This window comes from Lasioglossum baleicum, chromosome 4 (genome assembly GCF_051020765.1).
Source record: "Lasioglossum baleicum chromosome 4, iyLasBale1, whole genome shotgun sequence".
NCBI lineage: Eukaryota > Metazoa > Arthropoda > Insecta > Hymenoptera > Halictidae > Lasioglossum > Lasioglossum baleicum.
Genome location: NC_134932.1, coordinates 15,711,058 through 15,728,606, shown reverse-complemented (window position 1 = coordinate 15,728,606; position 17,549 = coordinate 15,711,058). Strand labels below are relative to the sequence as shown.

General features: G+C 33.2%; 1 protein-coding gene across 2 annotated transcripts in view; it reads right to left on the bottom strand.

Moving 5' to 3' along the window:
• LOC143207997 (uncharacterized) overlaps positions 1-17,549 on the bottom strand; it is a 32,294-nt gene that overhangs the window by 275 nt on the left and 14,470 nt on the right. The window contains exons 3-11 of one of the 2 annotated variants that reach the window (XM_076421983.1): positions 12,213-12,560; positions 11,719-12,013; positions 8,193-8,334; positions 7,224-7,417; positions 5,999-6,659; positions 4,685-4,848; positions 4,097-4,255; positions 3,725-3,860; positions 969-1,807 (exon numbers count right to left, since the gene is read on the bottom strand). In XM_076421983.1, coding sequence (XP_076278098.1) covers positions 969-1,807; positions 3,725-3,860; positions 4,097-4,255; positions 4,685-4,848; positions 5,999-6,659; positions 7,224-7,417; positions 8,193-8,334; positions 11,719-12,013; positions 12,213-12,560 — 2,938 coding nt within the window. The remainder of the gene's footprint in view (positions 1-968; positions 1,808-3,724; positions 3,861-4,096; positions 4,256-4,684; positions 4,849-5,998; positions 6,660-7,223; positions 7,418-8,192; positions 8,335-11,718; positions 12,014-12,212; positions 12,561-17,549) is intronic. The other variant, XM_076421982.1, reaches the window with a different exon arrangement.

The window sequence follows — 17,549 nt, the reverse complement described above, 5'->3', positions numbered from 1 at the left end:
TCTACATATAATATATTGTAGTTTATTATAGACTGCGAATACTGTACTAATATTTTAGGCGTCTTAACTAAAGAAGAATATTGCAATATCTTTAGGTTTAATTTTTCCATTATTAATTAACAATAATACGTACAAGAATATTATAATATATTAAATAATTGGCAGTATAAACTCGTGCTAGTAAACTTTAAAAATAGAAATAATAAATAATAATAGTAAGCTAAGTGAATTAATAATAATATATAATATTCTTTTGTATATTATTATCAATTCATTATTTCTATTTTTAAAGTTTACTTCCGTTAACTAAGGTTACTAAGAAAACTAAGTTTTGGGTTAAATGTTTTGCTCGAGCTTCATACGCGCTACAAGTATTTTTTATTATATGTTAATTTAATGTACGCAAAAATAGTATTATATTAATTAAAAACGGTACTTAGAAAACTTCAATAAAGGAAGTTAAGTTTTAGTCTTAAGATTATAATTACATTATTACATTTAATTACATTATTATTTTGCATTAACTATTAAAAATGCGCAGTCTACTCGTTAATCACTCACTAATTTTCGAAGCCCCTATTTGAAGACTTCATACTTAGGCTTTAAAAACAACAAAGATATTTGAGGTGGCAACATTAGGTGACTCACCTTGTATATGTACGTGGGTTTTAATAGATTATTACAAACTTCAATTTATGATAAGACTGTTCATAATCAACTAAGAAAAATTATTTTGAACTTTTATCAGTCTAATATATCTATTACTAATAAGTGGACTGCGGATTTTATGCATTTATGACAAAAATCGGTGCAACATACAGCAGCAGACAGATTAACAATAATTTAAGAGCGTTAATGTATTGTCAATCATCTTGTCAATGTTGCAGTTGATGCAAACAGTTTTTATTTCGTATAAAAATCCGCAGTCTACTGATAAGAAATTAATCTACGATGAATGTTATGCTCACCCCTCTGCGTATTGGTAGCTTGCCTAGTGCGGAGCTATTAGCGGAGTTATTAGCTAATCTTAATTGGCCTAACGCCGCAGGTAAAGAACGCCGCCTTGGTAAATTTTTATGGTGACATGAATTGCAACCTTTGGACTTTGTTGAATCGTTTAGGAATAGCAAGCGAACGTTCGGTTCTTTTGATTTTTCTTCATTTTTCTGAAGACATTGTTCATTCTCGGCGCTAGTGCGTTCTGTTTTTGAAGGACTACATGTAATCTCCGAGGATTTCTTCAAATCGACAGTCGTATTCATGGTATACGACTCCCACGTTTTGTCCACTTTTGTATCGCTACAAGAAGTATTTATTTCGCTCGATACTTCGAGAATGGACTCGCAAACGTAATTTCTGGTGAACGTTGCGTTGAACGATTGCGTCTGATTATCGTGGTTAGTGGTGTTGATAGTAAAATCAATTTCAGATCTTTTTGAACTTCCATTATTGTCCGTTGTCTCAGTTGTCGTTAGATTACTGTCCTCTTTCCTAAATAAAAACATATCATCCGGCGTTGCTTTTTCAATAGTTTTAATTTCTTCGTCATCGTTAGTTAAATGTAAATCGTATAGCTCTTCGAACATGGATTTGAAAGCTTCACTGTTGTCCAAGGAAACGTCGAAATTTTCATAGCTTCTGAAAGGAGGGGACTGACAGGATACATCCGAATTCGGCGTGGCACTGCGTACAATTTTTGTAGCACGATCCAAAGCGTCTTTTAGAACTTGTACAGTATTATCCGCCAAAATGTCCGTGTCTTCAGACACTGCTGTATTTCCTTCGTGGCTCGCTTCTGTTTCTGTAGCTAATCATTACGTTATTAAAGTTTTATTAAGTTAATTCATAAGTTCGTGCCGCATATTATTCTATTCAGGACATGTTAAATAAAAATAAAGTAATAAGCGACCAAAGTGTCGAATGGGTGTTGAATGATCGAATTTAGTCAAAGACAATATGTGAAAGGAAAATAATAGGAAACAACGAACATATTATCTTTTACACAATGTTACACTCATTGAAAGTTATAAATAAGAAGCTTTTCTGAGTAGACCGCGGATTTTTATGTAAAATAAAAATTGTCTGTATTAACTGCAAGATGCAGAAACTTATACATAGACATTTATTTCTGTTTTTAATCCTTTTAATAAGCCGAAAATAATACAACAGTATTTTTAAAAGCTTTAAATACCTATTTTCGCTGTTTTGTAAAATCCGCAGTCTAATTATGAGTTTTGAAAAAGAAGTACGCAATTGCAATAATTGCTAAACAATATATTTGCATCGTTTATGAAGAAGGTGTTTTGTCCTCCCATATACTCGCAGAAAGTGATTTGAGAGACATTTCAAATAAACAAAAAGTTTGAAGTAAAAAAATTACATGATTTCGCTTAAACAATTTTACCACATTTACATACCACATTCTTCAAACAATTACTCCATCGGAGAAATTACTTATTTCGGACAAATAACAATCCACATAGTAGAGCAATAAATGGCACGAACTTATGAAACGACGTAATATTTTCTTCAAAGTAGAGAAGAACAGACTGATAAGTTTTAGTTAGTAAAAAAAATTAAATTTACGTAATTAAAAGATTCGTTAGGGCTTAGTTCACGAACAGTACAGGCAAGATTTACGTGAGTAGCAAATCGATTGAGTCACAATGATCATAACTAGACTGCGGATCTTTATGCATTTATATGTATAGCAAAATTGAGTACATGAAATTCAAAATTGTTGAAAAATTTTAAAAATTGAAGATGTCAATATACAGCGACTCCCACTAATATTCGGACACTCTTAAAAACACCATAACTTTTTTAATATGGAAATATACGACCTGAAATTTTTGGAGAAGTTAGAACAATTAGTTTGCTACACAACGTGACAAAAATTTTTGAAGAAAACGCAAGTTGTCGGAATTGCAGAGAAAATACTAAAAGTTGTATTTTTCAACTTTTTTATGTGGGCTTATATGGAAAATTTACAAAACACGTGTCGTAGATCTGTATCTATTAAACATATTCTGAAAATTTCATCGAAATCGGTCGACGTTGTAATGAGCTACAAACGTTTAAAGATGGTAAAAATTGCAGTTTTTCACGATTTCCGGCCTCTAACTGCAGTAATTCTAAGGATTCTTAAATCTTTCAATGCCTGTCGGTTTTTCCCGCATCAACCGATTTCTATGAAACTTTTGCAGTACGTATAATTGACACAGATCTACAAAACGTATTTTTTAAAATTTCAATATAGGCCCGCATAAAAAAGTTGTAAATTGCAACTTTTAGTATTTTTTCTACAATTCCGACCAAATGCAACTTTTGAAAAAATTTCTTTTCACATCCTGCAGTAAACTAATTGCTCTGGCTTCCCGAAGAAGTTCAAATCGCATAGTCCAATATTAAAAAAGTTATGGTGTTTTTAAGTGTGTCCGAATATTAGTGGGAGTCACTGTATATAATTTCTCTATTAATATCATTACGGGAAGAAATAACATTCAATTTAGTTTCTATTTCTTTAAATCGATGCAGACAATTTTTATTTTTTATAAGATCCACAGTCTAATCATAACATTTTTTAACTAAATTGAATTGGTATATTTTTATTTTTAAATTGCATACGTTGATCTTCAACGTATCAATTATAGAACAAAGTATTTTGGAAATGTGACTCGTGCTGTTATACTTGGCATCATAAATATACCTGAATTTATATTACCTTGCGGTTGCCGATTTATAACGTATGTGGCGTCACGTTTCAGTGAGTTTGAAATGTTTGAATCCACCGTGTTGTTTCTAGTAGAAGTGGCAGTAGAAATTGTAGTATTGACGTCTGTATTCTGTGCACAGAGTGGCTGCAATTGTAAAATTCGTAACAATATAGCGATACGTTTCTTTCTTTGCAGTAATTATATTTTGTTAGTTGTGCTAAGCTATATGTTCACACTGAAACAACATCGACCAACATTTTGTCGCATCTTGTTGCCTTCTTCTTTTTTTTTACCGAATAAGAGAAGAAAAAGGCGACAAGAGGCAACAAAAAGTTGCTCGATGTTGCTTCAGTGTGGACATAGCTTTATGTAATATGTACCATTGTTTCATCCCCATAAGATTTTCTCATTTTGGCCAAGCAAATCAGCTTCTCCTTCCTCCACAAAGAAGTTTCGAAGAAGCTTTGTGGATCGGAGTTTAACACTTGACGCTGCGCTATTGCTTCTTTAACGGGCATTGGAACATGAGAGTAAGGTATCTAAAACAAAAATTAGTGCATCGGATTTAATTTTTTGTTTACGAAATACAATTCAGTAGTATTTTGACAAGCATGCGGCGTGCATTACTTGAATAAGTACAGTGAAATATATTTTTTTTCGTGGAAACGTATGATACCAGTAATATACAAAAGAATTTTTCATTGATTGCAAATGACTATCTGCGGATGTTTATGCAATTTTTAATTTTTGCAGGCAAATTTCAAGAAAGTGGGAACAAATAAAATCTTATTTTCAGTGGTAGTAACTTTTATAATTATAAACATCATAATTGATAAAATGATTTATAGATCTGAAATAAATAAAAATCGTATTCGCGATTCTCCATCCATTCCATGTGCCATTTTAAACTGTGGCGCCCAAGGTGGTTCGAAACCCACCTTATAAAAAAAAATATAATAATATTGTACCTTGCGATATTGATGGCTCGTCGATTTCATACAAGACGAATCATATTGACCGGGCGATTTGTTGTACTTCGGTTGGATGCTCGTTTTGTGACTAGCTGGTTTATGTGGTTCGTAGTTTCTGCTTCTGTTTTGTATGAGTGTGTTTTTCTTAGCTTTCAGATCTACTAGAATACACAGATTTAAAACGGTATTAATTTCGGCGATTACAATAATTTTTGGATTAATACTCTTTCAATAACAGCAATTCTAAGGGGAGTGAAATTAATGTTTTATTTAAGAGTAAAAATGCAAATGCATTGTTGTTTATCGATTTTTAATCGCACATACTGCAAAAAGGATGCGAGCGAAGTATGCGCGCTAACGTTTTAACTAAAAAGATAATAAGATATCAAAGAATTAAGAAGGAACTTTGATTGAAAAAATTCCATTTTCTGTAACGATCAATCTAGGCCACGATCGCCCTCAAAAGCTCTATTTTTACGTATACGATGCGTAATTTGCATTATTCGGAAGCACACAGCTGCGCATGTAGCTATTTTCATAAAGCTGCGACAGCTACATGCTGCCGAATAATGCAAATTACACCTCGTAAACGTAAAAATAGGACTTTTGAGGGCGATTGCGTTCTCGCGGCCTAGATTGATCTTTTACCTAGCGCTTTTGACTACTGAAAACCCCCATCTTTGCATTATCTAGAAATGAGAAGGCGCATCCCGCACTCTTACAATCCTGGAAAAACGTCTATCCCCTTAACCAATCAAAGTTTCCCGTCATCTTGAATATCTTATAAACAATTTTATGAAGAAAAACGACGAATATGGCACCAAAAGATTATCGGGAAGATCACCACTGCTACAGGTATGAAAATAATAATTCGTAAAGAAGCTATAAAATCAATCAAAGCAATGCGGCGATTACACAATGAAATTACACCTCAAGTTCCACATTCTCGTTTCACAAATTGAACATTAAACATGGTCTGGGAAATGGGTATGGGAACATTTGCTGAATACCGCTATTTCTATTAATTTTTTCTAAAAGGTCATTTTCTCGGCTGGAAAGAAATGTAACCTGGATGGTCTAGGTCTAGACTCTAGACTCTAGACTCTAGACTCTAGACAGTTTGGCATACTATTGGCATGATTTGAAGCGCGGACCCCGTTACTTTTCTAAAAGAAACTTTATATTTTTGGTTTTTTGAAAGATCATTTCTTTTTATGTTACTCGATACTCGGGCAAACTCGGGCGAAAAATTGCTCGTTGTTGCTTCAGCGTGGACACAGCTTAATAATTGTGATTTTATATCATGCATACTTGGATGTGAAGAAGATTGAGACGAATCACTTCCGTAAAAGAAATGTTCCCTCTTGTCCGCCAGGTCTTTCTTCAACTGTTTCAAGTTCGTCATAGCATCTTTGAAAGATTCGTCGTCGGTAGTTTCCAACGATGCAGGCGTACACACCGAGGTGACCCAGGAATCTGTACTCTCTTGCGGGCCTTGCGGCGCTTTGGTTTTCTTGTATAGGTTTTTATGTGATTGCCGAAAGGAATCAAGCGAGTTCGAATCCTCGTTTTGAACAGTATTTGCCATGTCCAAGGTGCAATCCGAGCAGTTAGCTTTCTTATACTTGTTCTGTATACTATGAAGCACATTCATAGTTTTTTGTTCGCTATCTGTGTTACTACGTCGAATGTCATCGTCGAATATATTTACTGGCTCGATGTGTGTAGTTGTTCTTACGTTCCCGATTGGCTTAGATGCTAACTTTTTCACGTTTAAGTACTGTTTCGTCGGAGATTCTGAAGTGTTCGGAACGAATAACTGTTTCGTCGAAACGCTTTTCGTTAGTTTTGAACCCTCGATCTTTGTCATTGCGGGGGACCGCATTATCGGCAGGATGTACGTTTTCCCGGGCTCGTTGTTATTGTTTGTGTGTTTTTCAACGTAGAATGGTTCCTCGTCTTCGTATTGCAACTGAAAATATTGCATTAGAATCAGGATGCGATAGTTTTAACGTACATATAGATATTTCTTCTACTATATATGGACCAGAGTTGGGCAAAATGTAATTTCAATTACAATTACTTGCCAATTACTGTAATTTGGAATTGCAGAAATACAATTACAATTACATGTAATTGAAATTGGTAATTGCAATTACTTGACGAATCACTGTAATTGTAATTGTGGTCCGCAATTACAATTACTGGTTGAGCGAAAGTAATTGTTAGTAGCAGTTACAAGACTTACAAGTAATTGTAGCTGGTACGCTCGCGCGTCGTCTGTTTGGAGTTTGGAAAGGAATTGCAGCTACCGGCTACAATTACTTGTAACTGCTACTAACAATTACAGTTACAATTACATGTAATTGGAATTGGAATTGCAGAAATACAATTACAATTACATGTAATTGTAATTGAAGATGTAATTAATTACTCATGTAATTAATTCCTGCCCAACTCTGATATGGACTGAACAAAGAAGTTCTAATCGCTATAACCGCATAAAAACTTAATTTAGAGAAAGAGGGAAACAAACCTCTAGTCTTTGTAAGAATCGACGCATTCGATTCATATCAAGCGTTCTCTTGTTGACATCGACCTGTAGTGCGGCTTCTAGCAAATTGTGCAGTAACGGCGGAAAATCGTACAAATGCATGGTAACTCCACGTTTCTGCTGTGCATATTGCCGTTCCACGTCTACTTTGCTATATCCTTTCCATGGTATTTCCGCTGTAAAACGATTAAGAAAACGATTGTTAATCCTAGTGAACCAAACATGTAATAGTTACATTGTTATAATACATTAAATTGAATGAAATTGGCATTCATATTGATAATTATACATATAGTTTCTATTAACTCCTCAGTTTATGTTAGTTATTTATTATTATAGATGCAACTTCTAAATTTCAGTAATTAATTTAAATTAAATTAAAACCGGTCATTTGACCGGCAGTGGTAGGTTTAGTGTTTAAAAGAACGAAGGCCAAGCGATATTTTTTACAAAGGAAAAAGTTGTTCAAAATGTCGAGCTGTACAATGCATTTCAAGATCATCAAAATCGGAGAGAAGTTTTTTGTAAATAAAACCTTCTGTAAATAATTATCGAAAAAGCAATCGATAATGTAATAAACATTGCCACTCCGGTTAGAAATACAGGAAAAAATGATTAAGAATGTAACTTTACAATGTATGACATAGAAAAGAAGAAAATAAATGCATACAAAAAAACAAAAAATTTAAATTAATAGTTTGTCATTCTAAGAAGTTCGCGAGATATAAGTGAATGCCTCCGTGTACAAAACAGGTGAGTTCAGATTTTAAAAATTGTGTAATTCTTGCGCCAAAAAATCAGGAATTTATAAAAATGTGTGAAACTCCAACAAGCAGAATTTTGTTAAAAAATGGAGTTGCCTGATTTCTGCACCAAGATCTTCGGTATTAATTTTAAAATACTCGTAGATTTGGGAATAGGAGGATGAAAAATACCAATTCGAACACTTACTTGTACACATTTCCCAAATTAACATGGCGAGCCCGTAAACATCGCTCGCTTTGCATGGTTCGCAATCGTGGAAAAGTTCTGGCGCTTGCCAACGGAAAACTTCGTTTCTCAACCGCTCCTCGTATTCCCTGTTCGGTTTCGGCTACAATGAAAGCATAACACAAAAATTCGTAAAATGAAAATAATACAGGTAAAAACGCAATGTTACTTTCAAAAAGACGTATAATTATTGCAAAATGAAATTGAGATTCCTTCATTTATCGAGTATTGAGATTAAGGGGAACCATTTCATGATTTTCTCGTCAAAGGTCAACATATCATACATCGTTGAATCTGTTTTTTATGAGCTATAAGACTGTTGTAATGAAAAAATCTAGTCCCGTTTAAAAAAACTTCGGTAATCTCGAAAAGAGTGGACCTTGAGAGAACATTTTTTTTCCTATCACCGCATTTGCCCCTTTGAACCGAATACTCTTTTCCATTCATCTTTTCTAATGTTCATGTCAAAACGATTTTTACACATTTACAAATGGACTTCTAATATTCGTCAACATTTTTAGACCACATCAACTTCCTTGTTATTTACTTAATGATATTACTGAAAGTTCTGAAACTTTCTCCATTGTGCACGATTAATTAAATATTTTGCGTACTTTCGCTGTACTCAACGCCAATAATGTAGCAGATTCATGGAAATGTTATGTGTACTACAATGTTACATTACTTGATTACTTTAATGATACTAATTATGCCTGAGAAGAATCGTGCGAGCCGTGGGTAAATTTTTTTTTAACGAATGTATGAATTTTGCAACATTTGCTTGCAAAGATGCATATATACATACACACAATGCTGAAGTTCAATTTCTTTCTTTGTTTATTAGTTTGTTTTAGATTTTTTACAGTGTGATGTGAGAATGTTATCTCGTAGAACTAAGTATATTATACATATTTAGATAGTACAAGCGAAGTAGCAGGTTTCAACTTATCTGCATGTATTTCAAATGTTTGTAATGGGAAATTGTCAATGAACGTTTATAAATACACAATATTTTTCAACCATTGCTTATTCTAAAACTAAAAGTGAATTTGAGATTACTGAAAATGTATTGAAAGAAACAGTGAATCAGAATGAAATTCAACGATTTGATAAACACCTCGTTTTCTCAATTTACGTACGTGATGTTTATAAAAAAAAAAGTTAAACAGTTAGACAGGAATACTTTATGAAAATAAATATAAAAATATTATTTCTACCCACATATACATAGATACACGAATAAAATAAAAATAAACAAAAATCGTTGCTATTATCATAATATTATACTATACATTTTATTCAGTTTAATATATCCGTTGTACACAATGTGCTTCCATAAGATTAAAGTTTTTTTATTTATTTTCAAAATTTGTTTAATTTCAGTTAATGAATGTAAAACGGTGTCTATGAACTTTTGTGATTCACTGTTTCATGTGATACATAATTGGAGTAGCATCGCAAACATAACACCAAGGACTACGTCATGCACAGTGACATTATTATTTAATGAAAATAATTATAAACGAATTCACGAAGAAGTATGTTCGATATGAGTCAGCTGACCAAAAATAATGTCCACAACAGAAGTGACAGTCTATTGTCTATGATTTACGGGAATTTCAATGGTTCGGTGGGTGGATGCAATTAAGAACGTCACGGTACAGTGAATTTATTCAAAAATGAACATTTTGTGACAGACAACGTCGACAATTTCCTGCTGTGAAGTACCGTTGGGTGCGCCAACGAAACGACGGATATGACGTTGCACCTGCATGATTTTAACCGCTTCACTACTATTCCAAATAATTGGAATATTTGATCGAGTACGAATAGCCAAAGATGATTAGTAAATTTTTTAGTTTTATTATTTAAAAGCCTTTAAATGTGGCATTAAATGTTTAGAAATTTCAATTTCGTCGTTGAAAATTAATAAAATGTTCATTATTCATCGATTGGTCAGTAATTTTTAGGGCAAAAATGAACTAAATTTTAAGAAAATCTTGTTATTTAAATCTTGTCTATAATTAAAACAATTTTTCGCACAATGTTGGATGGGACGTATGTATTAATGAAAGGGTAAAATTTTAGAAACATACTTTTTCTATAAAATCACGTTTTACTACACTCATGATTTTTTCCCTCAATAGCTATCTGACCGACTCAGTTGAAATCAGAGTTGTGCTAATTCAATTACATTGTAATTCAATTACGTCGTAAATGAATTACTATTGTATAATTCAAATACAACGTAATTCAATTACTAAGTATTTTAATCAGATTTGTAATTGAAATACAATATAATTGAAACACAATGTAATTGAAATACAATGTAATCGAAATGTAATTTATAATTGGATTACAGTATAATTGAAATACAATATACTTGAAATATACAATATAATTGAAACACAATGTAATTGAAATACAATGTGTAATTGAAATATACAATATAATTGAAACACAATGTAATTGAAATACAATGTGTAATTGAAATACAATATAATTGAAATATAATATAATAAAAATACAGCTCTCCAAATTATAGCCCAGAACTTGGAAGAACTTGCGATATATTTTTATATTTTTCTTTCATATACAGTAACCGCGGGTTTACTGTCGAACAGCCGTGTTCTGCACGGACAGAATTCCCGCAGTGACATCATTTTTTTCACAATGTAACACCAATATTTAATCTTCTTTAATTTCCATTATTATTTTATGGAACTTTCGCCAACATATTCGTGGCATTTTTCTAATGCAAAATGGTACCAAACATGATATAATTTCAACTGTATTTAGTGGTGTAATCGACGATGAAAGTTTCGAACGCAACGAAGAAAAGCGTATTGGAAAGAAAGAGACGCGGTTGTCGAGTCAATGTGTGGTGTTCACACCGATATACCCGAGCCGAGAACAATTATTTCATCTCGAAATATTCACAATTATTTCGAGAACAGTATTTCATGGGCTGTGTTTCCGTTTACGTCCATTCTCCCTGAATTACAATTTAATTCAATTACAATGTATTTTATAATTGTACTCCATTGCACAATTACGAATTACATTGTAATTTAATTGACTGAAGATCTGAATTATAAATTACAACATAACTGAATTACAATTTAATTCAATTACTTTGTAATTATAATTCTGGAGTAATTCAATTGTAATTCTGCACAACTCTGGTTGAAATATCGTGTGCTTTATTGCTAAGGATAACAAATATTTTAGCCAAAGATATTTTTGAAATTCGGCTTGCAGTCGGATTGGTAGCATCATCTAAGCTAAGGTAAACTGTACAAAAAGTCCACAAACAATTGGGAGGATTGTATAATGTTGTCTATTCGGTACTCCAAGATCCTTTTTGGCTAAAATGCACATCTCGTACGGTACTAGATGCTTTAAAAATTTGCCTTGAAAAGCCCACTTTCCTTAATGAAAGCTGACGATACAATGAATGATAACAAAATGAAATTTGTCCACTTACGTTATCGACGTGCATTGCTAGCTCCCATCCGCCGAGTTTGACGATGCCACTGGAAGCCAGATAGACGCAGTGCGAGCTGATGGCACTGTGCACATAACCGAGAACATGGGAATGTCTTAAAGCATCGGACAGTCTTCCTACGCATTTCGCTGTGCTCTGTATCGATGTTCGTCCACCCTGTTCGTGTATGTAATGGTACAGGGTGCAATCGACTGACTCGAATATGGAAACGAGCCCGTGGTCATCCGTCTGCGTGATACCCATCAACAATATCACGTTCGGATGTGGGATTTCTCTAAAACATATAAATAAATAAAATATTCTCTTATCATACCCAGAGTCGCCAGATCAGGGGAGGGAGCATGAATTGAGGGGCGTAAATTACCCTCTCATGGCATTCCAACTATTCGAAAGAGGAAGTTTAATCCACTGATTGCTAACAAGGTTTGTATCTGTTTTAACCAGAATGCAAAAACGATGTTAATTGAACTTACACGAGTACATCTAAATCCTTTTTCACTGCGTCTTTACATTCAGGATGAATGTGCCTTTTTAGAGAGACTCTTGTGTTTTGCCACTCTGCAGAAATCAGTTCGAGGTATCGGTCTTCTGTACCCGCTATCCAATTGACCTCAAAAATATCCGAGGCTGGTACACAGGGTATGCCACGGAAGACAGACTTGGATTGCTGCGATTTCCGTTCATTATCGGATTTCCTGTTATTATTTTTGGCGACAAGATCGGCTCTCGTTTTGTCAGGACTGCATGGTACATCCGTTTCCACGTCGTCGGAGCATCGTCTACGCTCTATGAAAGCTTGTAAAGCGTTTCGGTATGATTCGCTGGAAACAGAAAATATTTTTTTGATATAGTATTCATTTTTTAAATCATAGCGGGGGCGTGATTAACATTAGGTTTACACAGCTCTAGAAATAACTATTTCACATTATTTTATAAACATAACAAAAATGTGTCTATCAAAATTATTGGCCATTTTCCCAATACTATATACCCAAAGAAATAAATTTGGTAAATAATTCCTCAGGGAAGCATCTTCAAAACCTTAGTAATCGCAAATTAAGAATATTAGAACCCGTCATTTCGACGGGTTCCGTAAATCTACTGTTAAACATGCCAGAAATAATTGCGACCTTTACGATTTTATTTTTAAGAAATTTTTTCATATAATACAAAAAAATACATGGCATTCCATTAAAAAATTAAAGATCACCTTCATTTCTACAAAAATAATGAAGATAAAAAATTACATTGTTTGCAAAAAACAGTATAACTTCTTCATTATTTTTCTAATGTTTATCATTTGGAAGAAAAACGCCGGTTAGTGTAGCGTGAATACCCTGTATGTGTCTGTGCATATATGCCGGGTCATTAATAAAATATTAGAGAGAAAAGTTGTACTGTTAAGGGTCTAGTTAGTTTGGGACAGCCTCCGTCCGGCACCAATACTTAAGGATAGGGCGCCCGGCGCCGGAAATGCCGGCTGTTCCAAGCTAACTAGACCCTAAAGGAGACAAATATGGTGAAGTAAAAAATGTTCTGATTATCGTCTTTTGAAGGTCATCGATGATTCTTAAATAGCCCCATATATTTTTTTAACTTTACAGTGTTGTAGCCGATATCAAGATGATATGTATACCTAACCCGGACCTTTTGTTACTTGGAAGTCTTGGAAGTGATTGTGTTACGTATGAGTGAATTCGTCTTGATCCACGCTTTCAGATGACATTAAAAAACATACAGCATTCCATTTTAGAAAACTGAAGGTCACCTTCGTTTTGCGAAAGATGATGTAAATATAAAAAATTAATATAGGTTATCGTGTTGCCAATAAGATATACTGTAAGTTCTCCCTATTTAATTTTTTCTATTTTTGCTATTTTTGCTATTTACGAGAAAAACGCTAGTCCAATTTACAGCGAACACCCTGTATATAACACCTATACCAGCCAATGGTGTCTACATAAATGTTTCCTTCAATTGTGATGATATGAAAAATACCATTTCAGAGACACCCTGTATACATACATATATCGTATGACGTATTTGATCACTGCATGTGGGATAAAAGAGACACCCCATATGTATAGACGAAATTAGTATTTCACGGGATTGAAGTATCTAGCAAAAGTACATAATAAAAAAGAATATTTAATTTTATTCAAATCCATAAAACATGTAAAAGTTCATAAAAATTGTAATTTCCATGATAACGAATGTCACTTGTTCAGTGGCGAATTATTACTATTTGAGAGACACCCTGTATGCACATATCGTATGACGCATTTGACTACTGTAAGATAAAGGAGACCCCCCATATGTACATACACGAAATTAGTCTAGTCACTTGTCCAGTGGCGAATTATTACTATTTGAGAGACACCCTGTATGCACATATCGTATGACGTATTTGACTACTGTAAGATAAAAGAGACCCCCCATATGTACATACACGAAATTAGTAAAGCATTTATTAACAAAGTAGCTATATTATAACTTCACGGGATTGAAGTATGTATCTAATAAAAGTACCGGTTGAACTTTGTTTTCTGGGACCAAAAATTTTGCTCTTTTTTAATAGAATCCTGTAGATTTTTACGAGAAAACTCCAAAAATGCAGGTTAAAGTTGCGCGATTTCTAGCGTTTTTGACAGGAAAGAGCGCCGTCATAGTGGTGTTTAATGAGCAGAAAAGTTTAGGTTGGGCTTGCAAATTTGATTCCCCCTCAGGCTCCGCAAATGTATAATATTGTACATCACTGTACTTGTCAGTATTCCCTAGGCAGACACTAGGCAGCAAATGACAAGATTCTGTTGTTATTCTACTGATTGACAACCAAGTTTTGAATTGCTATACATCCCCTCTCACGTTTTGCTGCTAACAAGAAGAGAACTAGATCCTGACACTGTAAATCTGGGTTGAGCACAATTTTCCCCGAATAATGTACAGTGTTCCGTCACACACTAAAGTGCTTGAAGTAGTACATAGTAAGTTCAGATAGTGTTCAAATATAAGTTCAAAAAATATCCTATAATTTATTTGATCGTTCAAAGTCCATTGAAATCGAACATTTCTGCTGCGAGTTTGATTCATTACGAAACGTTCAATCGGAATGTTCAATATGGTCGAATATTTTGTATTTCATATCTAGACGACAAATTTTATGCATTTATGATAAAAATGAGTAGGTGTAATTTAAAACAGTGAACAAATTAGAAGAATTTAAATATACTGTTAGCTGTTATATTATTTTTAACTTATTGAACATATTAAGAGATAAGAGGTTGTTGCAATAGAGGTAGGAAATTTTTATTTTGCATAAAGATTCGCTATCTATTCATATCTAATGAGTTAAAGTATGTAGGCGAACATTTTTCGTGAAACTTGCTAATTAAATATAACCCTTTATCAATGTCATGAGTAGACTGCGATGAGTAGACTTTGATCTGAAATAAATAAAAATTGTACTAAATTCTGCATAAAGCTCCACAGTCTAGTCATGAGTTTTGTTTCAGAAATATATAATAGTTGAGAACCATTGTGAAGTTCTCTAAATTCATACACACGATGTCTTAAAAGTACCCTGTAAAACAAAAAAAAAGAAGGCATTCTGATAAATATTGATATTTTGTGTACGAGCATTAATTTAACTTGTATATTGTATATACAGCAAATATAAAATATTAAAATAGGAATAAAAGAATATTAAGACTACTCGATGTATTGAGCGAAGTGTCACTTCGATCAGAAGAACCCGGTAGCCGCTGTCACTTCGCATTTTCCTTTCTGCTGTACGTTACGAAATAGGTTAAGGCGCTTATTGGTTTTATCAGAAAAGTTTAGCACTCACGATTGTCTGGAATAACGCTTCGGCTTTTGCTGCTTCTTCATTTTTGGATCAAACAAATGCATTTCACTTTAACTAAGAAGCTTACTTTACGAAAATTCAAAACACGCTAATACCACTGGTTACGCATATACAAGAGCGAGTATCGAAATGTAAACACATCAAAATTCTAAATAAAATAGGTTATTGGTCATTGCCGAATTCAGCGTGTTGTGATTGGCAGGACGTTGATTTGAATTCGCTGGGGAGTCATTTGTTCGAATTGAGCGTCTTAATATGTGAAGACTTATTGAAAAGGAATTAGTAAGCAGTGCTTTATTGTTTTGATCGTCAGTTACGTAAAGTTTGAAACATTGTTGACGACCCAATTGAACGGGGGAATCCTAACCAACACATGCGTGTACAGTGTACTTACGAGACAATTTTACGGATGTCGATGGACAGTCCTGAACGATTTCCCGCGGAAGGTGCGGTAATAATGATTGCTATTTTCTCGTGTGCAACGAAGTTTAACGTAATTACAATGAACCGGAACCGAACCTAACATTGAACTTTTCATGCGAAATATATACGAGAGTTTTGGGAACCACGAAAGACTGAGAGAGAGAAAGAGAGTAATTGTGTTTATTTCCTTGGATGTAACATTTATTTCGCAGGTGTCGCAGGGCAGGATCACTTTACGAAGTTACGTTAAGATGTTAACTATTAAATTTATTATGAAATTATTTATAACGGCAGAAATCATTTTATAAAATTAATATTCTAGTTTGTTTTACGTAAATTATTTCGTGAATACGTAAAGACTGAAAACACATATAATTTCCAGGTTAACGAATGTACAGCATGTACCATATGGAAAGAAACAACCAAGTATGTATTTTGGTTGTAAGTAAAAATAAAGGAAAACGTCCAAGACAAAAGTTATACTATTTGACATAGTACATATGATGGTGCAAATGAATTTCTTGGTTGATGTCATTATCGATGTTATTTGAAGCACATTTTCTGAATAAATATCAGGCACAGTCACTCATAGTGAAAATCGTAAGTACATAATGCATTAACATATATTTCAGCTAATTGTAAGTTTAATAACAGAGTAACGATTTTATAAAAAATGGGATTACCAACTTCTAGTTTCACATACTTTCATAATTCGTACGAAAAATGAAAATTATTGGTAATTTTTGTATAAAAGGCAGTTGTGCACGGGATCTTTAAGGTCGCACACGCCTTGTTTATAAACAGAAGATAAGCGATCGACGGCGGGCAACTACATAATACTGACGCGTACGCTATTATAGATGCACAGCTACATACAGGGTGTACACTAAAGTGTTACAAACTGTTTTCTCAGTATCTAATGAAGATGTCGACTTAATTTTTTTTTAACACATTTTTAATGGGGGCTAATATTTTATTATATGTGAATATATTACATATAATATATTATATAATATATTATATGTAATTATATATATATATATATGTAATTATATATATATATATATATATGTATATATATATATATATGTACATAATAATATATGGTATATACATAAACAATGGTGTATACAGAGTATAATATATGTAAAATAATGATAAAATAATAATTTTAATAGTTTTCAAAGCGGTGAATATATACGGTCATTTATTATTATTAAATGTTATAAATAGACTGCGGATCTTTATGCATTTATGGCTTCTGAGAATTTTCACAAAAAATGATAGAACATAAAATTCTACAGAATTTAATACGATTTTTATTTATATCAGACCTATGTAAAGGCTACCACCACTCAAATGAAAATAATACTTTATTTGTTTCCACTTTCTTAAAATTTGCCTATAACAATTAAAAATTGCATACACATCCGCAGTCTAGTTATAAATTATGTTATGAGTTCACAAGTCACATAAATTCGAATCGCTGAGTACTTAATGCTTCCTTACCTGACCCCAGAGT